At 63.2% G+C, this 24,864-nt stretch overlaps 2 protein-coding genes across 4 annotated transcripts; one reads left to right on the forward strand and one right to left on the reverse strand.

The window, feature by feature from the left end:
- Nucleotides 1-600: 600 nt before the first annotated feature.
- Nucleotides 601-11,587, forward strand: PDCD1 (programmed cell death 1). 3 transcript variants are annotated; one of them, XM_086394133.1, is made up of 5 exons: nucleotides 601-846; nucleotides 8,899-9,258; nucleotides 9,591-9,752; nucleotides 10,361-10,395; nucleotides 10,564-11,587. In XM_086394133.1, exons 1-5 carry the CDS (start codon nucleotides 771-773, stop codon nucleotides 10,777-10,779), a joined length of 849 nt encoding a protein of 282 aa, XP_086250259.1. In that variant the 5' UTR covers nucleotides 601-770; the 3' UTR covers nucleotides 10,780-11,587. The 3 variants fall into 3 exon arrangements, with proteins under 3 accessions (XP_086250259.1, XP_086250261.1, XP_086250258.1); XM_086394135.1 differs by having other exon boundaries at nucleotides 10,567-11,587; XM_086394132.1 differs by lacking the exon at nucleotides 10,361-10,395.
- A 10,207-nt stretch (nucleotides 11,588-21,794) lies between these two features.
- On the reverse strand, nucleotides 21,795-24,225 carry NEU4 (neuraminidase 4). The gene is made up of 3 exons (XM_086394136.1): nucleotides 23,911-24,225; nucleotides 23,575-23,830; nucleotides 21,795-22,762 (listed from the first exon to the last, which is right to left on the reverse strand). Exons 1-3 carry the CDS (start codon nucleotides 24,109-24,111, stop codon nucleotides 21,795-21,797), a joined length of 1,425 nt encoding a protein of 474 aa, XP_086250262.1. The 5' UTR covers nucleotides 24,112-24,225.
- Nucleotides 24,226-24,864: the final 639 nt, after the last annotated feature.

Consider the following 24,864-nt stretch of genomic DNA (forward strand, 5'->3'; position numbering starts at 1 on the left):
GCTTAGAGCGAAATGTGGTGAATGACCCAGTGACTTAACAAACGTCGGGGCTGGGCGGCCAGGCCGGGCTCCTGGAAACCCCAGGACCACCCCCAGCACCGATGGGCTTGGGAAGCTTCTGCAGGAGGAAAGAGGTGGAAGTGAGGCTGCCCCCCCGCCACTGCCAGGGTCCTCCTGAGAGCCGGCCCCCAGAAGCCCCCCATCCACTTAAGGCCAGAGGGACCACCGAGGGCGTGGGGAGGGGCCCAGCGCCCTGGGTAGGACAGGAGGCACGGGTCGCAGGAGGGCCTGGAGGAAAGAGCCCAGAGCCTCGCCGCCCACCTCCATTGGGGAGGTTGCCCACCGCCATGAGGGAGGTCTGGCAAGGCAGGGGTCCGCCCAGCACTCGCTGCCCCCAGCAGAGCGGGCTCCGGCAGTCCATGGTTCAAGCACAGTGGCGCTGGGACCTGGGCCCAGAGAGGGCAGGACTGGCCGGGGGAGGGGGACAGAAGACCCTCCTCCCGCCCAGGGGGGTCCTGGCTTCAGGAAGGGGCAGCAACACAGAAGGAGCCGAGAGCCTCCCCGGGCCAGGGGGGCAGACCCACCTCCTCCTCCTCCGGCCCGTGTCTCGCTCCTCTCCCCCTCTGTCTGTCTCGGTGCAGTGTGTCTCTCCCACCAGGAAGAGGGGGTGGGCTGGGGGCGGGGCCCTCCGCCCGCCCGGGACAGCTTCCTCTCCTCTCCTGCGGCAGTGGAGGCTGTGAGCGGCATGCCGGCGGGCAGGCGCCCTGGGCATGGGGACCCCGCGGGCGCTGTGGCCACTCGTCTGGGCCGTGCTGCAGCTGGGCTGCTGGCCAGGATGGCTCCTAGGTAGGTGGGCCGGGGCTGGGTGGCGCGGGGTCAGGGCAGAGCCTCCCCTTCGCAGTCTCCGGCCGGTGCGACCGGGCCCCCGAGGCCCAGCACGGCCCCCGGCAGGGTGCTACGTGGCCTTGGACCGGTGAGGGGCCCTCTCTGGGCTCCGACTGCTCACCTGCCGTCCTTGCCTGGGGTGGGCCCTGTCCTCGCCGAGGGGTGGGCCCCATCCCCCTGGGGAGCAGGCAGGAGGGCCCCGCTCTTGCCGGGAGGCCTGAGGGACGGGCGGACTCGCGCCCTCCCTGTAGGATGACAGCGCTGGTCTGCCAGAGTCCAGACCCCGGGCCCACCAGTGTTTTCCTGCGGGAAAACGGACTGGCCGTTTCCTTGAGGGCACAGGCTGGACGGCCTGATGGTGTTTCTGCAATTATGTCAGCGGGGTCCCAGCTCCAGTAACACCCATTCAGCCCCCATCCCCTCGTGGGCCTGGGCCGTGCCCCACTGGGTCTGTGACAGGCGCCCTGGGGCACAGGGCCAGGAGCGTCTGCAGGGCTTCCAGAAGGGGCCTGGCCCCAGCGCCCTGTACAGGCTGTTCCCCAGGAGGCCCTGCAGGCCCACAGCCAGAGCCTCGTGGTCAGGGAGGCGCCCCTCCTGGCTCCCCTTGCCCTCAGCCGCTGTGCCAAGCCCTGCCGGAGGGGACACCAGGGAAGGGGGCTCCCAGTCGGCCTAGGGCTGTTCCTCTGGACCTCACTGGGCTCCGGGGCCAGGGCCTTGGAAAGGTCACAGGGAGGGGTGGCAGCCCTGACCCCCTGGCCACCTGTCCTGGACTCCAGTGCCCAGAGCCCTTCAGGTGTCTGTGCCAGGCCTGGGCCTGGCCAACAGAGTGGGACAGCTGGACCTCCCTGCTCTCCTTCCTCCCCTGGACTTGCTCACCGTGGACAGAGCAAAACTCAAGGCTGTGGTCAGTGGTCCAGAAGCCTGTGGTCACAAGGTGCCCCGTGGGGAGCCCTGGGGGTCCAGGCACGGCGTGGGGAGGGGTGGAGACTGGGTGCGTGTCGCCCAGGAAGAAGGGCCGAGGCTCGGGTAGGGGTGACTTGCCTCCCGTGACTTGCTCCCCTCCAGGGTCCCTTCCCAAAGAAAGGAAGGATCAGAATGTTAAAGGGGTCGGCACTGGGGAGCTTGGGACAGATCCCTTAACTGCTTTGAGCAGAAATTTTCCCACCGCAGCTTGGGGATAAAATGCCACTGTACAGTGTCATGAGAACTCCGTCTTGTAAGAGCTGTCTGGCTCTGCCTGTGACATACTTTTTCTAAGTCAGATTCTTTATTTTTTTCAACTTACAATCTTGAAAACTATTTGAAAGATACAAAAAAGTACAGAAACACAGCGATGAACACCCTGCACCCAGCGGCCAACCACCGACCCTGGGTCAGTGTGCTGGGGCTGCCGTGGCGACCCCCACCCCAGGCTGGCCACGTGGACCTCAGAAGCCTGTGGGCTGGTGGCTCTGGAGGTGGGAAGTCAGAGGGGCCTCAGGGTCTCAGGGCTCTCTCTGCCCGAGGCCCCTCCCAGCCCCGGGCAGCGGTAGGGATCCCGGGTGTCTCTGGGCCTGTGGACACATCACCCCAGCTCTGCTCCGTGTCACACGGCGTGCTCCGTGTGCAGGTCTGTCCATGTCTTCTCCCCAGGAAGGACACAGGAGCGGCGCGTCAGGGGCCGCAGACCAACTCCTCATCTCACCCGATCCTGCCAGCAAAGACCCCGTTTCCCATAGGGCCGCAATCTGGGGGCTGCTAAACGCCTGGGTCTGGGGCCGCACAGCCCACAGCCCTCTTGGTGCACACACAGCAGTCACAGAGTCCCTAGGGCCCAGGGCGGAGGCCTCGCGGCAGGCCCACCGTTCAGACGCCCCTGCGTCGCGAGCCTGCCCTCTGCCTGGCCCCTTCCCGGATGAGCTGAGTCAAGGACCCCGCCTCCTCGGACCTCAGCAGGCGTCCCTCTCCCTGGCTCTGTTGGGCCCAGCATTCTTCTCTTCTTTTTGTAATCAAATCTCTATTTCATTTCCGATATGGAAATCCTTAGAATTAGGATGTTTTGAGGTATAACTGGCATGCCTCATCATATTCATTTCAGGTATACCATGTAATGATTTCACACTTGTATATATTCCAAAACGATCATCAGAGTGGGTCTGGCTAATATCATCACCATATACAGGTACCAGTTTTCTCTTATAAGGAGGACTTTCAAGATCTACTCTCCTAGGTACTTTCAAATATGCAGCACATATTATTAACCCTAGCCCCCATGCTGCAGATCACACCCCAAGGACTTATTTATACCTGGAAGTGGGTACATTTTGGCCGCCTTCACCCATTCGCCCACCTCAACCTCCAGCAATGATCGTCCCTGGTGGCTCGGTGGTAAAGGACCCACCTACCAACACAGGAGACACAGGAGACGCTGGTTCCATCCCTGGGTGGGGAAAATCCTCTGGAGGAGGAAATGGCAACCCACTCCAGTATTCCTGCCTGGGAAATCCCACGGACAGAGGAGCCTGGCGGGCTACAGTCCGTGGGGCGCATGGAGTCAGACATGCCTGAAGCAACTGAGTATGCACCTCTGGCAAATTTCAGTCTGTTCTTCGTACCCACGAGCTCGATTTTTATCTTGCTTTGTTTTGGGTTTTTTTTGTTTCTTAGTTTTTTAGATTCCACATATAAGTAAAATCAAACAGCATTTGTCTTTCTCTGTGCAACTTACTTCACTAAGTATAATATTCTCCAGCTCCATCCATGTTGTCGCAAGTGACAAGATTTCATCCTTTTTTGTGGCTGAGTAACCCACTCCAGTGTTCTTGCCTGAAGAATCCCAGGGACGGGGGAGCCTGGTGGGCTGCCGTCTATGGGGTCGCAGAGTCGGACACGACTGAAGCGACTTGGCAGCACCAGCAGCGGTGCTCCACTGTATAAATGGACCATATCTTCTTTATCCGTTCCTCTGTCCATGGGCACTCGGCTTGTGTCCACATCTTGGCTGTTGTAAACCATGCTGCTATGAACATGGAGGTGTGTGTATCTTCCAAGTGAGTGCTTCGGTTTCCTTCACATGAAAACCGAGTGAAATTGGTGGATCGTGTGGTAGTTCTATTTTTAGTTTTTCAGGAACCTTCATACCTCGCACCAGTTTCCAGTTTTCTCCACATCCTCTCCGCCACTTGTTACCTCTAGTCTCTTGGATGACGGCCGTTCGGCAGCTGCGAGGGGCCGGCTCGCTGTGGTTTCTGTGTGCGTCCCGACTCCTGCTCGCCACCGATGCTGAGCGCCTTCCATGTCCCTGTGGCCCACCTGCACATCTTCTTGGGGAAAATGTCTCCTCAGGTCCTCTGCCCATTTTTTAATCAGATTGTTTGACTTTTTGCTATTGTTTTCAGAATTTTTTATATGCTCTGGGTATTAACCCCTTAGCAGATGTATGATTTGCAAGTACGTTCTCCCATTCGCTCGGCTGCCTCTTCAGCTTTTGATGGTGTCCTTTGCTGAGCAGGCGCCCTTTGGTCCTATTTTGACGGTGTCCTTTGCTGAGCGGGCGCCCTTTGGTCCTATTTTGACGGTGTCCTTTGCTGAGCGGGCGCCCTTTGGTCCGATTTTGACCCTTTGGTCCGATTTTGACGGTGTCCTTTGCTGAGCGGGCGCCCTTTGGTCCGATTTTGACAGTGTCCTTTGCTGAGCGGGTGCCCTTTGGTCCGATTTTGAAGGTGTCCTTTGCTGAGCGGGCGCCCTTTGCTCCGATTTTGACCCTTTGGTCTGATTTTGATGGTGTCCTTTGCTGAGCGGGTGCTCTTTGGTCTGATTTTGATGGTGTCCTTTGCTGAGCGGGTGCTCTTTGGTCTGATTTTGACGGTGTCCTTTGCTGAGCGGGTGCCCTTCAGTCCAATTTTGACGGTGTCCTTTGCTGAGCGGGCGCCCTTTGGTCCGATTTTGACCCTTTGGTCCAATTTTGACGGTGTCCTTTGCTGAGCGGGCGCCCTTTGGTCCGATATTGACCCTTTGGTCCGATTTTGACGGTGTCCTTTGCTGAGCGGGCGCCCTTTGGTCCGATTTTGACAGTGTCCTTTGCTGAGCGGGTGCCCTTTGGTCCGATTTTGAAGATGTCCTTTGCTGAGCGGGCGCCCTTTGCTCCGATTTTGACCCTTTGGTCTGATTTTGATGGTGTCCTTTGCTGAGCGGGTGCTCTTTGGTCTGATTTTGATGGTGTCCTTTGCTGAGCGGGTGCTCTTTGGTCTGATTTTGACGGTGTCCTTTGCTGAGCGGGTGCCCTTCAGTCCAATTTTGACGGTGTCCTTTGCTGAGCGGGCGCCCTTCGGTCCGATTTTGACGGTGTCCTTTGCTGAGCGGGCGCCCTTCGGTCCGATTTTGACGGTGTCCTTTGCTGAGCGGGCGCCCTTCGGTCCGATTTTGACGGTGTCCTTTGCTGAGCGGGCGCCCTTTGGTCCGATTTTGACGGTGTCCTTTGCTGAGCGGGCGCCCTTTGGTCCGATTTTGACCCTTTGGTCCAATTTTGACGGTGTCCTTTGCTGAGCAGGCGCCCTTTGGTCCGATTTTGACGGTGTCCTTTGCTGAGCAGGCGCCCTTTGGTCCGATTTTGATGGTGTCCTTTGCTGAGCGGGCACTCTGTCTGACGCAGCCCCGCGCGCCTATCTTGGGTTGTGCTGCAGGTATGGGCATTTCTGAAGGACCCAGGTAGGGCGTGACTGTCATTCACTTGTAGGAGGTCACAGACATGCTGGCCCTTCTTGGGGCACCTGTTGGGGACCCCATGATGGGGTCACTCCCTCCGGGTCCACTGCAAAGGAGAGGAAGGCGCACCTTTCCCTTTGGGATGAATTGGAGACCCAAGGCAGGGACCTCACAATCCATGAGCAGTGCTTTCAGCACCGCAGGTGGGTGTTGCCCACATCAAGCATCAGACAGCAGCTGTGAGATGCGGTCTCTGAGGGCACGCTGAGCCCTCCTCAAGGCTCACAGCCCATCACACCCAGTCCTCCCCCAGGCTCTCTCCCCGCTGACCCTGCTAGGGCTCAGCTTTCTCCTCAACCCTCTTCTCAAAGAGGAAAAAAGGCCTGGGGGCCCCTCGTTGACATTCTACTGTTACAGAAATAGCCAACATTTAAACGCTCAATTCATAAATGATAAGAGCCGACTTCATAGGTGTTCCTACCGCAGAGATAAAGTGAGGCCCCGCCCCGGACTCGGGAAGAAGCTCGGCACCGCCTCCCACGCCAAGGCTGAACAGGGGGACACGTGCATCACGGGACCCAGGGCCCCCAGCTGTCCGCCGCCCCGGGCTCCCGCCCCGTCCTCCGTCTGCTCTGCGCTTTTTCTGGACTCTTGCTCAGAGGAGCCCATTTTTCTCCCTCTGGGGGCCGCCAGGTACCCCATGAGGGTCCGCTCTGTGACCCCACACCCCAGCCCGGCCCCCGGGGCCCCTGACAGCCAAGGCCCTGGGAGGCGAGTGCCCCGTCGGAGCTGGGTCCTGAGCACCCAGAGGGGACGGGCCGCCCACAATCACTGCCCCGCAGGCACCACCCTTGACTGGGCCTCAGGCCCGGCGGCCTCCAGCCCCGGCCTCCAGCCACAGGGTGAGGCCCGGTAGGGGTGGGGTGGGCATCTGGGAGGAGGCAGCGCTGTGCTGGAGGAGGGGCTGAGAGGCAGCGGGGGTTCGCAGGGTCCGGACGGAGCAGGGCCTTGTCGGCCACCAGCAGGGACCTGCCGTCCCAGGGCCTGAGCAGGCCGAGGGCAGCTGTGTAGAGACAAGGCTGGCAGCCCAGGGTCCAGCTCATCCAGTTCCGACTCCATGAGGCCCCACAAAACGTCACAGATGGTCACCGATTCCGGCCAGGGGGACTGCTGAGGGCCTGACCTGAAGGCGGGCAGGCCCCCCTCCCCAGACACGCGGCCCGCCAGCAAATGTCCACGCAGGGGTTCAGAGCAGGGGCCCTGCTGGGGGTGCCACGCAAGAGTGGGCTCACTCAAGGCCTCGGCAGGTGGGACAAGAGGTGGCGTGGGTGTGGCGGGTGGGGGCACAGTCTGGGAGGGCCAGTCTAGGGTGTCTGTGAAGCCCCAGACTCAGGCTCGCCGCAGGTGGGAGTCAGGGAGCACCGACCAAGGGCCATGTGCACAGCAGGGCTGGGCTGGGTCAGTGGAACCAGAGCCAGTGTTCTCAGCTCGGTACACCACCACCACCGCACAGCTTTGACCGAATCTGTGCTCAGCTTGCACGTAAAGCAGCAGGGCAGGGTTGGGAGGTTCTCCACAGAAGCCAGGAGCCGCCCTCCACAGGGGCTGGGAGACCCCAGGCCTGGAGGAGCATTGTGGGGGAGGGGCGCTGGGGCAGCTGTCCACAGACCAAGAGCTGGGTCCAGACCGGGCAGCCACAGGCCTGCCACTCCCTGCCATGGTTCTCAGGGTCCCATGTACAAATCAGGAGCCACCCTGCACCCTCCAGCCACAGGGCGCCTCCTTGCGAAGGGGGCACCACATCGGCCTCGACTCCGAGGGGGATGTGACGGACATCTCCTAGGAGGGGTGTCATCCCCCCACCCAGCCAGCGGGTGGGTGAGGGCGTGTACACCCACGCGGGCGTGTGGGAACGTGCATGTGTGCGTGTGTCAGCGAGCAGGTCCCTGAACGTGATGGGGCGGCCCCCGGTGGGCCTTGGCAGGCCGTGGCAGGCCTGGTTGGGGGCGTGCAGGCAGAGCTCAGACCCACCCTCAGATGAGCGATGGCCCCGCTGGCCTCTGAGCGCCAGTCTCCGAGTTGTGGCAGTACATACAGAGGGTCTCTCGCTCACCGCCTGGTCAGCAGTGCCCGCCGTGAGGTGGGGGGTTCCAACAATGACCCTGTCCTGAGATGGAGCTTGTCCCCCTCCACGGGACGCCCCCAGGGGTTACCCACCCCCTCCCCCGCTCAGAGCAGGCAGGACCCAGGGTGCTGGAGCTGGGACCGTGGGGCTCGGACCTGCAGGGACTGGCAACTAGGATTCAGCAAGGGAGAGGGTGGAGGCCCTTACCACCTGGGGCAGGGGGCAGAAATGAGGGCCTGGAGATCAGAGCAGGTCCCAGGTCAGTACAGTCAGAGGACAGAGTCCCACCATGGAGCTGTCTGTGAGAGGTGAGCGTCCTGTCCCGGGACCGAGCGTCCTGTTCCCCGGGCTGAGCGTCCTGTCCCCGGGGACGAGCACGCTGTCCCCGGAGGCTAGCACGCTGTCCCTGGGGCGAGCACGCTGTCCCAGGGGGCAAGCGACCTGTCCCCGGGGGCGAGTGCGCTGTCCGCGGGGGCGAGCACCCTTGTCCCTGGGGCGAGCACCCTGTCCCTAGGGGCGAGCACGCTGTCCCCGGGGGCGAGCACCCTGTCCCTGGGGGTGAGCGTCCTGTCCCGGGGCCGAGCGTCCTGTCCCGGGGCCGAGTGTCCCGTCCCCCGGGGCTAGCGTCCTGTCCCTAGGGGCGAGCACGCTGTCCCCGGGGGCGAGCACCCTGTCCCTGGGGGTGAGCGTCCTGTCCCGGGGCCGAGCGTCCTGTCCCGGGGCCGAGTGTCCCGTCCCCCGGGGCTAGCGTCCTGTCCACGGGGGCGAGCACGCTGTCCACGGGGGCAAGCACGCTGTCCGCGGGGGCGAGCACGCTGTCCCCGGGGCCGAGCATCCTGCCCCGGGGCCGAGCGTCCTCTCCCTTGGGGCAAGCGTCCTGTCCCCGGGGACGAGCACGCTGTCCCTGGGGAGAGCACGCTGTCCCAGGGGGGAAGTGATCTGTCCGCAGGGGCGAGCGTCCTGCCCCGGGGGGAGCGTCCAGTGATTGGGGCGAGCGTCCTGTTCCCAGGGGCGATCGCGCTGTCCGCGGGGTGGGGGAGGGGGGCGAGCGCCCTGTCCCCGGGGGTGAGCGTCCTGCCCCGGGGGCGAGCAGGGCTCGGGGGCAGAAGCACGCGGCAGAACCTCCTCATTGGTGGGGCTGAGGGAAGGTGAGGGGCCGGGGCCGGGGGCTGTCCCTGCCCACCTCACGCCCGCTCTCCCCACAGAGGCCTCCAGCAGGCCCTGGAGCGCCCTCACCTTCTCTCCCCCCCGGCTGGTCGTGCCCGAGGGAGCGAATGCCACCTTCACCTGCAGCTTCTCCAGTAAGCCGGAGCGCTTCGTTCTCAACTGGTACCGCAAGAGCCCCAGCAACCAGATGGACAAACTGGCCGCCTTCCCTGAGGACCGCAGCCAGCCCAGCCGAGACCGGCGCTTCCGCGTCACGCCGCTGCCCGATGGGCAGCAGTTTAACATGAGCATCGTGGCGGCCCAGCGCAATGACAGCGGCGTCTACTTCTGCGGGGCCATCTACCTGCCACCCCGGACGCAGATCAACGAGAGCCACAGCGCAGAGCTCACGGTGACAGGTGTGGGCGCCAGAGACCCTAGCGCGGTGCAGGCCCCAGGGCTGGGGTGGGAGCCGCCAGGGCAGGGTGGTCTTGGGGTCTCCAGGCTTCGTGCAGGGCCTGCATCCCACTCCCAAGACCGCAGTGACCCCCGTCCTCGCTCTCCACGGCTGGAAGCACCCCCCAGATCCACTGTCCTTGAGGAAGGGGGCTGGCAGGGAGGCCTCTGAGAGTGACCTTGTGCTTGGAAGCCCTGCCCAAGGCCAGGCTTGGAGACCGCATGTGTGGGCCTAGGACTTGGAGGAGAGGACCGCTGGGTGCCCAGCTCTGATCCCTGTCCTCCGGCCCTGCAGAGGCGGTCCTGGAGCCGCCAACGGAGCCCCCCAGCCCCCAGCCCAGGCCTGAGGGCCAGATGCAGAGCCTGGTCATCGGCGTCACAAGCGTCCTTCTGGGGGTCCTGCTGCTGCCGCCGCTGATCTGGGTCCTGGCCGCGGTCTTCCTCAGGGCCACTCGAGGTGACGGGTCCCCAAAGGCACTGCTCCCCGCCTCTGCCCCCTGCCCCCTCCCTCGCCTCCTGCCCCAATCCTATCCCCTCTGTGTTCCCCATCAGGGAGAGGCTGGACTGGGCCTCCAGGGCCGGGGATCCCTTCGGAAACCCCTCCGCTGGGCCTACTGGATGCTGGCCCTCCCCGGGGCCTGCTCTTGGGAAGGAGGGGAGGGAAGGCAGCCCCCACCACGGCCGTCACCCTGGCTGGACCTCAGCCAAGGCACTGAGCTCTTCTAACTGCCGGGCACCCAAGGTGACAGCCGCAGTGACACGCCCGCGTGGGTGTCGTCTCGCCAGGGGACCGCGCCTCCCTCCCTCAGATGTGTGAGGGGACGTGCATGGACCACTGACGGTGCACAGCCGCGGCGGCTGGTGGAGGGCCGCTGGGCTGGGCCGCACAGGACGCCCAGGAGCCCGCCGGGCCCTGGGGCTCAGACAGCTCAGGTCCCAAGAGGGCTCTGGGGGCTGGTGGGGAGGCCAGAAGACCTGGCGCCTTTCTGGGGCCCAGGGACTCCCGAAGCCCCAGCTCACGACTGCAGGGCCTTGGGGCTCCCTGACTCGAGTACTTCCCTGCAGGGGGCTGCGCCCGCAGGAGCCAAGACCAGCCTCCGGTGAGTGTCCTTCCCTTCCCACCACAGTCAACCGGTCAACCGGGCGGAGCCGCCTCAGAACAGCCACGCCCCTCGCCCAGCATCACTGCCTGTTCCAGGAGGGGTGTGTGTGTGTGCGCTCGCAGGCACGCGCGGAGACCGGTGACCATCCCTCCCTCTCTCCCCTAGAAGGAGGGCTGCCCCTCTGTGCCAGCTGTCACAGTGGACTACGGGGAGCTGGACTTCCAGTGGCGGGAGAAGACCCCCGAGCCCGCGGCTCCCTGCGTCCCGGAGCAGACAGAGTACGCCACCATCGTCTTCCCAGGCCGCAGGGCGTCCGCCGACAGCCCGCAGGGGCCCTGGCCACTGAGGACCGAGGATGGACACTGCTCCTGGCCCCTCTGACTGGCTTCACAGGCTGGGCAGAGTCCTTCAGACCCTCCGCCCAGAGCCAGGGCTGACCGCGTTCCCTGGAGAGGCACGCGGTGGAGAGGAGATGGGTGGGCCACCGAGGGCTTGAGGCCGGCCCACAGGGGACCTCCCGGTACCTGCCAGCACCTGCCAGCCGTGCCTGGCTCCCGTTTCAAGGCTTGCAGCAATCCGGGGGCAGGAAGCGTCATTGTCCCTAGGGGCAAGGGAGGGAGCCTCGCCCAGGACCCCGGGCCCAGCCCTGGACTGAGCTGCCTGGAGCCACCCTTATACACACCCACTGCCTCCCAAGGGAGCCTGGGACCTGGAGACTGTGCCGTGGCGCAGGCCGGTAGACCCAGCACTCGGGTTCCTCGAGGGGCGCATGGGGACGTGCACGAGGTCAGGGTTCCCCATGGCCTCTGGCCCCCTCAGGCCCGGAGAGAGCCAGGACAGCGGTGGGCCCTCTGCCTGCAAACACACCAGGCCTTCGTGCAGCCCAGGAAACAGGCAAAGGAGGGAGCTGGCAGAGCTGCAGTCAGCCGCTGAAACCCTCCTGGGGGCGCGGGGTCTCCATGCATCTGCACGTCTCCTGGACTCCCATTCACGGTGCTACTCAGAGGGGTCTCAGCCAGGCTCCCCCCAGGGTGCTGGGCAGGTCCCCTCCCGAGGCCTGCACACGCACTCCGACCGTGTGGCTAGGGTCAGCTCGGCCTGGGTGGGGGGCATGTATCCCATGCAGGGGTCCACATGCCCTGCCCTACTCTGTTACACTGTAATTAAAGAGTGAGAACACTCCAGGAAAGGCCCGGAGTTTCCCTGCTCGCTGTTGGGGGAGGAGCAGGGAGGGGCTGGGCAGGGCTGCAGACAGTGGAGGACACAGCACCGCCCCCTCGCTACCCAGGAGCACACTGGCCTCCCAGGCCCGACCCCCACACTCACACCGCGCAGGAGCTGAAAGCCCTTCCCCAGGACCCCGTCCAGCCTCCAGTGCCCTACCCCGACCTTATGCCATCAGCCTGCCCCCTGCACGCCCCCAACCAAGCTGCCGGGCCTGAATGTGCTGCTGCAGCCCCACAGGCCCCGCGTGAAGCCAGCAGCAGGTTCCAGTCTGTTCCATATGGCGGGGGATGCCCCTGACCAACAGGACAGACACCCCAACCCTGGGCCCGGAGCACAGAGGCCCCTCGAGCCCACACCTGTGCCTGCCACCCCCGGACTGCCCCGGGCCAGGGGAAAGAAACCGGGCCGGGATCCCAGCGGGAACACTGCCTGGGAAGCTTTGCCTGGAAAACCCGGCAGGTTCTGTGGGGAAACAGCTCCGGCAACAGTAGAACCCAGTCCGTGGCAACTGTGACGTTAACATCCAGAAATAAACGGCTTTCATACACCCAGCAAGAACCACTCTGAAGAAAAAGTGATAGAGAATATTCCGCCGACGACAGCACCCAGGCGTAGCTCTCAGGAGAACAGCGAGAAGCCGCAAGGGCAGCGCGGAGCACAGGCGTGGCACTGTCCGAGACGTCAGTTCCTCCGAATTTAACACGATCCCAGTAAAACCCACATTTCTGCAACTGTAAGGTTCACTTGGAAAAACAAACAGGCGAGTAACAGCCAAGAAAACCAGGAAAGGAAAGTGAAAGAAAAGCAGCGTCATCAGATCTGAAACTCGGGGTCCTTAAAGCAGTGGCGTTAGCACATGAAAAGCCAGGAACAGGGCCCGCGGGGAGCTCTTTCAGGTGGTTTAGGAAGTTTTAAGGGGGACCGGTCTTGCTCGCCCTGGCTTCCATCAGTCCCAGCCCCGTTGGACGCAGGAGGAAAACCGGCCAGAGCCTCACAGGGAGGATGGAGATGGCTTCCCAAGGTGCCGGGAAGAGAGGATGGGGAAATTCAAGTGTGAATTGGGGGAAACCCTGCAGCGTGGGAGAAAAATCCTCACCAGCACACTGGGGACAGTATTTAAATATCACGCAGGAGGCTGATACTCCAGTTACAGGAGACAGCAAGGTCACAGATACAGGGGGGAAGTAGGGGAGCAAATGACACGCACACGCCAGCCACGTGTCGCATGTACACATGTGCACACAGGGAAAGGATGCTGGTGTTCACTCAAAATCAGAAAACTGCAGGTCACAGCCACACCTGTGAACCAGCCAACGCGGAGAGCTTGCTCACACCCCAGGCGACTATGCCGGGAAGAGGCCCTGGTGTCGCGGGTGAAGAACCTCGACACCAGAAGGGGCAGGGGGTGGGCTGACAGGGACGGAAGTCCCAGGGGTTCACCGTGCTGAGGGCAGACAGTGGGGCGGCCCGGGGAGGCAGAGGCCCCCAGGCCTGGACTCTGGGCGAACTGGCTCTGGGCCACCGTGTGCAGGGGTACCCAGCCCACGGTGCATTGCAGGCTGGAGCCCGGTCAGGAGCCGTGGGGGCCGCTCGAGCGTCAGAGACGCCACAGTGAACACTGAACATCTCCCTGATTCACACACTCTGAGCAGGATTAAAGACCTCGCGTTCATACTGATACTAGAAAGATTTCAAAGACAAAAGAGCGGGCAGCAGGGGGCCGGAAGTGGCCCGGCCGCGGGCGGGCAGAGCCGGCGCCTGGCAGCCTCGCCCAGCTCAGCGAGACCGAGAGCCGCGCTCAGCGCTGAGCATCCGCCTTCCCGTAACGCGGCCCCGCGCCCCACTCACTTTTTCCGTCCCCGCTCGCCCCGGCGCCCGGCACCGCGCCCACCCCCACCCACGCGGCCCATCGGGCCTGTCCCTGCAGCAGCGTCTGCGCGGCTCCAGAGCCGCCGGGTGGGGGAAGGGGGGCGGGGGCCTCGGGGCTCCCCGCCCCTCGCTGGAGACCTCCCGGCGCGGCCAGCCGAGCCCACCCTGGAGCCCCTCTGCCCAGCAGGACATCCCCCACCTCGCCCCCCGCTGGAGAACTCCCGGCAGGACACCCACCCCCCCGCCCCTCCTCAGCACCCCCCCCCCGACCTGCGCCCTCCTGACCCAGTCTGCTGGGCTGTGGGGGCCGCCAGATACCTCGGCAGAGGGGCCCCAGGTCCCCCGGGACTGCTGGCGGAGGGTGGGGCTGTGGCCGAGGGTCTCCAAGGGAACCCAGCTTAGGCCACTGAGGCGGGGCTGCCGTAGGGGCGGGGCCTGGGCCCTCAGCCCTCGTGGACGACGGCCTCTAGGGCCTGCGGTCCTGTGTGGACTGAGGGAGGCCCCTGCGGTCTGCGGTCCCCTGTGGATGGAGGGAGGTGCCTGCGGTCTGGGTGAGGTACCTACGTGTTTGGAGGCTTCAGAATGTGGGGACCCTCCTGAAGGCAGACACAGAGGTCGGGGGAGCCTCCCTGCGGCCCTGTACCTCCACCCAGATGGTCTGCCCCATTGCTGACGGGGGGCCCATGTCGGTAATCCCTGAGCCCCCCACTGTGGTCTGGGGCACACTGCGCCCACCACAGGTCAAGGCCGCCTCTGACGTGTCACCCCCTCAGCCCCGCACCTCAGGCCCGGTCATCTGAGCATCAGGAGGCTCTCAGCCGCCTGCTCCTCGGGCAGGAAGAGGCCCCAGTGGCTCTGAGCACATATCCAGGCAGGTGGCCCCAGCCTCCCAACTGCCCTGGAGATGCCAGCCCCTGGTGGCCTGGCCACTGGCCACGGGAGCCACACACCAGCCTCCCCAGGTCCCTTAACTCAACCCAGCCAGGGTCCCAGCTCCCCTAGACTCAGCTCCTACTGTTCCTTCGGGCAAAGCGTGGCTGACCTGAGGGCGTGATCTGGGAGCGGGAGGGGGTCCCCTTTGGGGTCCCTGCCTTAGGTGCAGCTGGACTACTGTTCCCCCAACCCACAGTGGCAAAATCCACAATCGTCTTCTGTTTTTATGCTTTTATATCAGTCCGAATTCCAAAAACCAACTATCAAATTCTATTATTTAGTCACTTAAAACCTAAATTAATTTTAAATTCTGTCCACCCACATTCACAGCAGCATTGTTTGCAGTAGCCACAGGATGGAAGCCACCCGGGTGTCCCGACTGACGAGGGATAAACAGAGTGCGGCCCGTCCACACGACAGAGAAAACAGGGAGGAAGTTCTGAGCCGTGCTAACTGTGGATGGACCTTGAGGACACAGTGCTCAGTGACATGGGCCAGACAGAAGGGGATGGACACCTGCCGCCTGCTTACCTGCAGTGCTCAGAGCAGCCAACCGTAAAGACCGAAAGCAGACTGGCAGGTGCCAACAGGTGGGGACGAAGCGGGGGAGTTAGTGTCCAGGGGGGACGGTCTCGGTTTAGAAAGATGCAAAGGCTGGGGGCCCTGGCAGAGACTGCTTCCCCGCCTCCACCAGGCTTGGTGGAGGGGGGCCTGCAGAGGACACGGAAGGGAAGGCACACGCTCCCCTCCCCCATGGATCCACGCAGGGACAAGGGCACGCGCAAGGTCACGGTCGCCTGGGAAGGGCAGGGTGGGCCACTGTGTGCCCACCAAACGGGAACAAGGAAAAGAGTGTGCCAGACAGCAGCCTTCTCATTTGCAGGCACAGCATGTGAACTACCGCTCCTTTTAAGAAAATAGTCTGCTATCATCTATTAAAATAAAAAACTACGGAGATTTTTGCTCAATCACCCCCACAGTTGAGAACCCATCCTGCAGAAAGGAGAGTCTCGGTTTGTAAAGATAGACGTTCAGAGGGGCGCACTGCAGCTTTGTCTGCAGCAGCAATAATAATCACAACAACATGTGATTGTCCCCCTCTGCATGTGCCCAGCAGGAAACAGGCTGGCCCAGGGCACGGCCCTGCTCTTGAACCTGTAGAGCCAGCAATGAGAAGGCAGAAGCCAGGATGTGAGTCTGTGCTGCTGTCTGGGCTCCACAGGAAACGGACGCAGGATGGAGGTCTAGTGAGGGAAGTGGCCCCGCGCTAGCCCCAGACCGCAGGGGCAGGCCCAGCCCAGCACGTCCTCGTGAGGGCCGCCAGCTACCGGGCCACAGACACGCAACCGCTCCAGTCGGGCACAAAGAGAAGCACCTCTGTGATCTTCCAGGCTACTCCCTCCTTTGCGAGCCCCAGGAGGGGAGCGGGCCGCTGTCATCTTAAGGGCAGAAAGGGGTGGGGAGAGACTCTGAGTTGACTGATTAAAACAAGCACTTGTGGCCATTGAAATTGCTTTAATCACACGCAGTGGAAAACATTCAAAAAAGAACCATGTGGGAACCACCAAATGGATGGCAAGCTGGTTTCTACCCCAACCTGTGAGGTCATCACAAGCCGCTGAGCTTCAATTTCCACATCTGGAAAATGGAAATAATACCCACTTCACAGGGGGGTTAATTTTATTAAGTGGAACGGAACATACAAAGCATGTAACACACGGGAAACCTTGCAGATCTTTTCTCCTTTCCCCTCTGTGCACATACGGAAAAGGAGCACAGCACTGGAGTCCAGGAAGACAGAGGGAGAGAGAGAGAGGAGAGAGGAGACAGAGAAGGAGAGAGAGACAGACGGGGGGGGGGAGGGAGGAGAGAAGACAGACACACGGCTGTTAGTCGTTCTGCTGGGCCCGACTCTGCGACCCGCCAGGCTCCTCTGTCCGTGGCAAGAATACAGGAGTGGGTAGCCTTTCCCTTCTCCAGAGAATCTTCCCAAGCCAGCGATCGAACCTGGGTCTCCTGCACGGCAGGCGGATTCATTATCATCTGAGCCACCAGGGAAGCCCAACCAAAGGGGCAGGAGGCAGTAGCTTCCAGCCAGTTAATCCCAGCAGAGACACAACTAGTGAGCTGGAAGAAAAGTTAAGAGAAACTAACCAGAATGAAGCACAGAGACAGTAAATGATGGAAACACACACAGGAGAGAGTCAGACGCGTCCGCGAGCAGGGCAGCATTCAGGCCCGTGGGCCCCAGAAGCGCTGCAACGGAACCAGGCACCCAGCCAGTGACTGTCCTGGTTTCCTGTGGCTGCTGGGAGGAAGTCACAACGGCACAGCTCTGGGCCTCGCTGGGCAGAGACGGAGCGTCCTCCGTCCATCCTTCCTGAGGCCCCAGGAGGAAATCTGCTCGTGGCTTTTCCCAGGTCCCAGGGGCCACTGCAGCCCTGGCTTCACAGCCAGCCTCCTTCTGCAGACCCAGCGCCACAGACCTGCTGCCCCTCTGACCCCCACCCTGCTTCTCAGAGCCCTGGGGTAACAGCCAGCCCGCCCATCAACCCAGGGTAATCCCCATCTCAAGGCCCTTAGTCTCGGTCGTGGGGTCCCTTTGTCACAGAGCTCACAGATTCCGGGATGAGGACACTGACGGCTGGGGGAGCCCGGATCCTGTCTACTGGACCTTATGCCTATTTCAGGATGGAGGTCCTGCTGGTCCATTGAGATCAGGAAGGGAAACGGAAGGAACAACACCGGGAGAAAATGACAAAACAGACAGTCTGCACCAGAAGCCCAGGGAGGCCCGACCCACCTGGGGGCCACACTGCGGCCATGACGGAGCTGGGGATGGCCCAAGGGCTGGTCCGTAGAGTCCGGTAGAGGAAGGAGGCGGCCAGCAGAGCGCAGGGCCATCCTGAGAGGCCTGGGTCAGAGCAGCCTGGGGGTGCAGGGAAGCGGGCAGGTGCCGGGAGCTGGTGAGGCATTCCACTCGTGACAAAGGTCATGAGGAAGGAGGCTCGGCATACACAAAGGCGGGATCGAGCCTCAGGAGTCCCCCGGATATTCTCGAGCATCTACCCCCCAAAAAACCAGAGTCTGCCTACTTTATTGCTTTGTGCTCTCACCTCTGACTTTACTGGGGGCTGTCCCCCACCACCATCTCGCTCTCTCTGTCAAAGAGTTAACTTACAGTTCCAATTAATAAAGTTCCTGGGCAAGTAGGAGTGTTTAAATCCAAACCCCTCAGATGGCTCTCTAACTCGCCTGACAAGTTTACCTGGACTCCTACAGCTATGCATACGATTGTTTACAGTCTCCCAGCCTCCAGAGGCACGGGAAGCTTAAGATATTCAAATAGCTTAGAGCCTCTCAGAGAGTTAGAAACTGTCAGAATAAGACTAGTAAAGGATTTCATTGATGAACCAATGCTTGTTGCCAAGTTTTCACATCCCCTGAATTGTATCCTTGAATGTGTATTAATTAATATAGTTGGTATGTAGAAAAAATAAGTAGTGGCCTTGGTGTTAGTAACTTTAGACCCTTAAGGTAATAAATTCTTTCCTTTGTTGTAAACCCATTACACATCCGCCCTATAGGAATGCAATTTTATCTTCGGAAGATGGCGCCAAACCTTAAAATAATTACTCTTAGAGAAAATAAGTCTTTGTTGATAAGTCCTTGTCAAGAGTCATAAAATGTTAGTAGGCCTTCTGGCCAGAAGATGATGTAAATCACCTAAACCATTTGTATACGATAAATTTGCAGGAAAGAAACCCTGGTTTTTGATAAGAATCAAAGACTGCTGACTTTGCATCCCCTATTATCCTCTATGTGTAACTTAGGGTATAAAAACCCCTGTTGAAAATAAAGCTACGGGCCTTGCTCACCAACGCTTGGTCTCCCCATGTCATTCTTCCCTTTAACTTCCGGCTGAAGTCTCCATCTAGAGCGTGGATATCCTCTGCGACCACTTATTTGCCTGGGCTTCTAAGACCCACTCGAGAAGGTGTCTAAGGTGGGGCACCTTCCGCTATTCGAGAGGGCGCCTCCGTGGTCAGAGCTAACCTGGTGTCAAGGGTTATATTGATTTTCCGCGTAAACCAAGCTACTCAGCTTCTTTTCTCCACTGAATTTTCCTACTGAGCTATCCTCATTCTATTACTCTTTATATCTCTAATTACCATTTGAATAGGTCGCCGACGCCGTCTCCCCTTCGAATACCCTGGATCAGCCGGGGCTGGACCTTGGCAGGCAGGGAGCAAAGGGGCAACTCCTGAGGACTGGGGGCCCTGGGGAACGGGGAGCGGGGCACTCACCCAGGACAGTCACCTGGATCCGCGAGCAGGGCCAAGGCCCCACGTGACCCCCTGCAAGCCAACAGCGGGACCCAGGCCCAGAGAGCAGGGCGAGCCTGGCCCAGATGAGCCCCCTGACAACAGGGGCCTTGAGCCCCCGGCACCAGACAGACCGGGCTCAGGCGGTGCAGCCTCAGTGCAGAGAAAGCTTTGGGGGGCCCGGCCGTCCTGAGCCCAGGGACGCTCCCCATGGCCTGTCTCCCTGCCCGAGGGTGTCATTCCCTAACCCAGGCCCGCAGCAACAGCTTGGACAGCAGAGAGCCAGGACGGGGCCAGCAAAGGGAGCCACAGCTCCAGGACGGCCGGGTCAGTAGGGCCAGCTCTGCCGGCTTGAGAGGACTCTTGCTCTGGCTGGCCTGCGTAGGTGGAGGGCTCACCCAGAAGAAGGCTGGCCATGTGCCTGCGGGACCAGCTGGGACACTGGGCCAGGACTCAGAGGCATGATGGTCGGGGCTGGCCCAGAGCACCCTGGCGGGATAGCAGCAGTTTCACACGAGCAGCAGGTATCAGTCACCCCAGTTCTGGAGCCGGAAGCCCCCCGTCAGGTGGCCCAGAGATGTGCTCCTTCTTGAGGCTCCAGGGAAGGTCCCCCTGCCGCCCACCACTGGGGGCTCTGGGCATCCAAGCGCCGTGCACCAGGCTGCTTCAGTCCCGGTCTCATCCACACAGGGCTCCCCCAACCGTCCTCTCCCCCATGAGGGTGCTCCCCCGACCATCCTCTCCCGCCCTGAGGGTGCTCCCCCGACCGTACTCTCCCTCCGTGAGGGTGTTCCCCTGAACGTCCTCTCCCCCCCAAGGGTGCTCCCCAACCATCCTCCCCCACGTGAGGGTGCTCCTTCGACCATCCTCCCCACCATGAGGGTGCTCTCCTGACCGTCCCCTCCCCCTCCATGAGGAAGATCCCCTGACCGTCCTCTCCCCCTCCTCGAGGGTGCTCCCCAACCGTCCTCTCCCGCTGTGAGGAGGCTCCCCTGACCATCTTCTCCCTCCGTGAGGGTGCTCCCCAACCATCCTCTCCCCCGAGGGTGCTCCCCCGACCGTCCTCTCCCGCTGGGAGGAGGCTCCCCTGACCATCCTCTCCCCCGTGAGTGTGCTCCCCCAACCGTCCTCTCCCCACCGAGGGTGCTCCTCCGACCATCCTCTCCCCCTGTGAGGAGGCTACCCCAACCGTACTCTCCCTCTGTGACGGTGCTCCCCGACCGTCCTCTCCCCCCAAGGGTGCTCCCCCGACCATCCTCTCCCCTTCTGAGGGTGCTCCCCAACCGTCCTCTCCCTCTGTGAGGATGCTCCCCAACTGTCCTCTCCCCCCATGACGGTGTTCCCCCGACTGTCCTCTCCCCCCGTGAGGATGTTCGCCTGACTGTCCTCTCCTCCTCTGAGGGTGCTCCCCGACCATCCTCTCACCACGTGAGGGTGCTCCCCTGACTGTCCTCTCCCCCCGTGAAGGTGCTCTCCCGACTGTCCTCCCTCCCGTGAGGGTGCTCCCCGACCGTCCTCTCCCACTGTGAGGGTGCTCCCCCGACTGTCGTCTCCCTCCGTGAAGACGCTCGCTCCTGCTGGCCCCCTCTCAGTCCTGATCTCAGCTGCGTCTGCACACACCCACCCCTGCTGCCAAACAAGTCACAAGCTGAGGTTCTGGGGGCTGCGGGGGCATGAATCAGTGCAGGACACCAGCCACATGCACCTGTGACCTCTGGGCCTCCGGAGAGCCCCACCTGCCCTCCATGCTGGTTTCTGGGGCTTAAACCTGAAAACGGAAAAGTGGCCTCAAGCCACTGCCCCAAGGCAGCAGGTAGAAGGGGTGTTCTTCCAGGGGGCTGAGGCTGCTCGGGGGTGGGGGGTCACTGGGTGCACACGCTCAGGGCTCTGAGGGGCCCCAGACCCCCATCCCACCGCTGCCTGGAGCCTAGGGGTGACCCCAGAAAGGGGGCGGCCCCTGCAGGGGGCTGACAGTGAAGGCAGCAATGGGGGGGGGGGCGCCTCCTGGCTCCCAAGAGACTGGCTGTCCTGAGTTCCTTGGGGACCCTTGGGCCCTCTGCTGCTCCGAGGTCTCCTGGACACCCCCAGTGTTGGGAAGAGAGTGCAAGACATTCATGCTGCCCAGAAGCCAGCCTAAGGAGGTAAAGGACGCCCCAGAGGTGCTCACCGTGTGCGACTGGCCACCAGGGAAACCGAGCAGCCCAGAAGGTCCCTGCAGGGCCCTCCACACGGGGCGTCGGGGCCCGAAACGCGGCCAACGGGGAGGGCAGTGAACGGCAAGCTAAAGTGAAGTCACGCTTTGCAAAAAGAATTTCTTCAAGAAAGAAATGCCAAAGAGATAATCATAGTTGTGGGGTGAGCAAGGGAATCTGTGTGCATCACTTTTTTGTTTCCCAAGTTTTCTAGGAGTGTATTTTATTTCTATAACCGGAAAGGCAGATGTTACAAAGAAGCGCAAACAGAAAGGTGCTGGGCGGGGACCCAGCCAGGGTGGGCAGCTGCCCCCGCCCCTCCCCCGCCCCCGCCCCTGCAGGCAGCTCTGGGGCGGGGACCCAGCCAGGGCGGGCAGCTGCCCCCGCCCCTCCCCCGCCCCCGCCCCTGCAGGCGGCTCTGGGGCGTTTCCTCCTCTGGCCTCACGGAGTTTGGCGAAGGCGGGCAGACTTTGCAAATGGGATCCGGGGTGTCTAGAGCCCTGGGGACTCTCCCCAGGCTTCGAAGTAGAAAGAACTGAGGAGAGACGCCCCTGGACAGACACGGAGGACCCCTTTATTTCTCGTCCATAAGCCAGAAAGTCGTGAGCCAAGCAAGGTTAAAGAGGAAGGCCGCACTGACAACTGAGCCCCGTGTGCTCCACTAAGAGTCCCCGTGCCCCCTCCCACCCCAGGCCCCCAGCCCGCGGTCAGCCTTGGAAAGAGGCTGGCGCGGGCCACCTGGGGGCAGCCCCCTGCCCACTGGACCTCTACTCCCGCCTCCCAGCGCCCACCACCCCGTCCCCCGCCCTGCCCCTGCTGGGCACCAGGGCCGGGCCCAGACAGGGACCCATCAGGAGGGCTGGCAGCGCCCCGCAGGCTTGTCTCCAGGGCCGGGGTGCACTCCCCCTAGCCTCACGTTCTCCAGGATCTCCTGCAGGGCAAACATGCAGAAGGAGGTGTCCTCACAGGAGACCCTGGCCCCACTCTCGAGCAGACAGGCGAAGGTCGGGACGCCCCCAGGGGCAGGCCCAATGGATGCCAGGTCCGAGTAGCCACTGGGGCCCTGGTGGATGACCCAGGGCTCCGTCCAGCTGTGGGGGTCCAGCGGGGACCGGCTCAGGCGGACACCCATGTGGAGCCGAGCCCTGCGCCCCACTGGGTGGGAGTACAGCAACCACGTGGGGCTCTGCGACAAGGCTGCAAGAGGTCCCGGGAGCACTGAGGCCCAGGAGCCCCAGTTCTCACCAGGCTCCCTGGGGCCGTTGCCACAGCCCTCCATCCCACCCAGCCCCCCGCCCCCACAGGTGTCTCCAGTGCCCTCCTCTGGGGCCTCCCTGGCCCCAGGACAGAGGTGCGGAAGGCGGAGGGGGTTGCTGGTGCCCGCGGACCACCCCTCATCCTTCCACCCGCTGGCGGGCGGGGCCGGGAAGCCCACGATGCTGCCCTGGCAGCCCCGGGCGGTCTCGGCCAGGGCAGGCACCAGCTCCCCGGGCAGGAAGGAGGTGCCCTCGTCCACGCTGAGGGCCTGCACGCGGCTGCCCAGGGGGCTCCGAGCATTGCAGTAGAGGACGCCACCGGCCCGCCCGCCGTCCACCGCGGCCAGCTGGCACTCGCCCGAGCGCAGGCTGGGCACGAGGCCCCCGCGCTGCCAGGTGCGGCCGTGGTCATCACTGTAGAACGCGAAGGACTGGGGGCGGGTCCTGCAGATCCGGCCGAAGCACTCCCGCCGGACCACGTGGTAGGTGTAGGCCGGCACCAGCAGGCGGCCAGAGCGCAACTGCAGGCCGTGGCCAGGCCCCACGGCAAACGTGGCCCAGTCTGCAGGAAGGAGGGGCCCGGTCACCCCAGGAGGGGGCGGCTGTGGCCGCAGGCAGGCAGCACCACCACCCCGGGGGATGGGGAGGATGGGGGGCCAGGGCCTCTCATTAGGGGACAGCTCGGGAGGAAGCCCCCACCCTCTGCTCCTCTGGGCCCCTCCCCCAGGCTGGATAAGCCTCTCGGGTCATCAGCAGGCGGCCCTGGGCTGGGCTCTCAGAGGGTCAGCAGGTGGCCGGTCCCCAAGCATGGATGTATGGCCACTGGTGGTGCCCGGTGACCCAGTGTGCCCAGGCAGAGGGGCAGCTGAGGGCTGAAAGGTCTAGGCAGCCCCTCCTAGCAATGAGATCGAGTCCCCTGGGGTGGGGTCCACACCAGCAGAGAGCTCCCACCTGCCAGAGTGTGAGTGACCCCTGGGTCATCACCCACAAGCCAGGGGCAGGGTGGCCCTAGAGGGCAATGGGTGGTCAGCCCTCAGGGAACCGACAGCAAGAAAACAGGAAAGCTCTGGGGTCAAGCCAACCTACCTAGCTGCAACCCTAGGCGGGCGGGGTGGGGGGCGAGGCCGAGGAGGAAGGGGTAAAAGAGTGGCTGTCCGAGGCTTGGGGCCAGCAGGCTGGCGCAGAGGCTCAGGAATGCGACGAGCCCGCTGGGCTGAGGGTCCCAGGCACAGGGCCAGACGGCGGGGCAGGTGGTGTGGGCGGCGCTGGGGCTGGGAGCTGGGCGAGGCGGATCCTCCAGCCCGACACCCTCCACCAGCCCCGGGTGCACACCCCGCCCCTCGCCCCTTCGCAGGCCCGGCCGCGCCCACCTACCCTGCTCAGCGCTGCCCACCGCCTCCGCCGTGAGGTCCCGCGCGCCGCCCCAGCTGCGCCCCGCGTCCCGGCTGGTAACGCAGCAGAGGCGCGCGGCGTTCCTGCCCGAGGCGATCTGCGCGGCCTCGGGGGTGCGGCCACGCACGGCGATGAAGAAGAGGAAGACCGTGGCCGTGCGCTCATCGTGCACGGGGCAGGGGTTCATGGAGCGGTGCTCGTCCAGGGCCGCCGTCCCCAGCACGCGCGGGGCGCCCCACTGCGGGGAGGGGCCGAGCCTCAGTCCCGCGTCTCACATCCGTCCCCGCGGTTCCCGAACCCGCCCCCCAGCGCGCTCACCCGCACGGAGCCCCCGGCTAGCGTGCCGGTCCTCTGCACCAGACGGTGGGCGTGGGCGTCGTCGGGGCTGAGCCTCTGCTCCGCGAAGGCCAGCAGGGTGGGCCCGGGGGGCGCGAAGAGCAGCGCGGGCACGCGGTAGGTCAGGCCCGTCCGCTCGCGCTGGAAAAGGACGGTCCGCGCGGGGACACGCGGGGTCCCCATGCTCTGCGGGTGGGGCGAGGACCCTGGGTCAGCGGGTCAGCGGCGGGGCAGTCCTCCAGGCTCCCTGCTGGTCCCTCCAGATGGGCAAGGGTTTTCTGCTGGTGCCGGTGTCCCACCCACCTTCCCGTGCCCACCCCAGAGACCACCCTGTCCCAGGCCCCTCACGTGCCCCCCCTCCGGTCCAGGACAACCACTCCCTGACGACACTGCAGCTCAAATGTCTTCCTCTCCTCAGCATCACCCAGGGAGAGGGAGCTGGTTGGTGTCAGAGCCCCTGGACCCTGCCCACCCACGTGCTTGCCTCCATGACAGCGCCCGCCCAGCAGGAGGCTGCTAAGGGGACAGTCAGGCCCCAGGCTTTGGGATAAAGAGGGGCTCAGCGTCCCCAGACAGAGGTCCCTCGACCACAGGAGCCCTGCAGACACCACATGCAGAAGAGGCTGCGGAGGGACATGAAGCTCGCTCATCTGCCCCACACACCTGCAGAGGCTTTCTGGAGGAAGACAGCCAGGCTGCTGCTCTCAGACTGGGTTCCGCAGGGCCAGGGGACTCGGGGGAGTGGCCAAGAGAGGTAGGGGCAGCCTGCTGACCCAAGAAGGGGCCCTAGCTGGTCTCCTGCACATGAAGTTCCCGCACTCCAGGCCCCAGCAGGGGAGGGGACCCGCCACCCTGCCCCTAAGGCTCCTGAGCAAGGCTGGGGGTGCGGGAGGCCCAGCAGAGATGCCCCTACCAATAGGCACCCCAAATAGCTCA

This window comes from Bos grunniens, chromosome 3 (assembly GCF_055505025.1).
Source record: "Bos grunniens cultivar Pamir isolate PY7600 chromosome 3, Bosgru_T2T1.0, whole genome shotgun sequence".
NCBI lineage: Eukaryota > Metazoa > Chordata > Mammalia > Artiodactyla > Bovidae > Bos > Bos grunniens.

Excerpts from the sequence above, each read along its gene's own strand:
- PDCD1 (XM_086394132.1), top strand. The coding sequence starts at position 771 with ATGGGGACCCCGCGGGCGCTGTGGCCACTCGTCTGGGCCGTGCTGCAG. Across the intron at positions 847-8,898 it reads CTGGCCAGGATGGCTCCTAG|AGGCCTCCAGCAGGCCCTGG; the intron begins GTAGGTGGGCCG and ends CTCTCCCCACAG. Across the intron at positions 9,753-10,563 it reads CTTCCTCAGGGCCACTCGAG|AAGGAGGGCTGCCCCTCTGT; the intron begins GTGACGGGTCCC and ends TCTCTCCCCTAG.
- NEU4 (XM_086394136.1), bottom strand. The coding sequence starts at position 24,111 with ATGGGGACCCCGCGTGTCCCCGCGCGGACCGTCCTTTTCCAGCGCGAG. Across the intron at positions 23,831-23,910 it reads TAGCCGGGGGCTCCGTGCGG|TGGGGCGCCCCGCGCGTGCT; the intron begins GTGAGCGCGCTG and ends CCCTCCCCGCAG. Across the intron at positions 22,763-23,574 it reads GGTGGGCAGCGCTGAGCAGG|ACTGGGCCACGTTTGCCGTG; the intron begins GTAGGTGGGCGC and ends TCCTTCCTGCAG.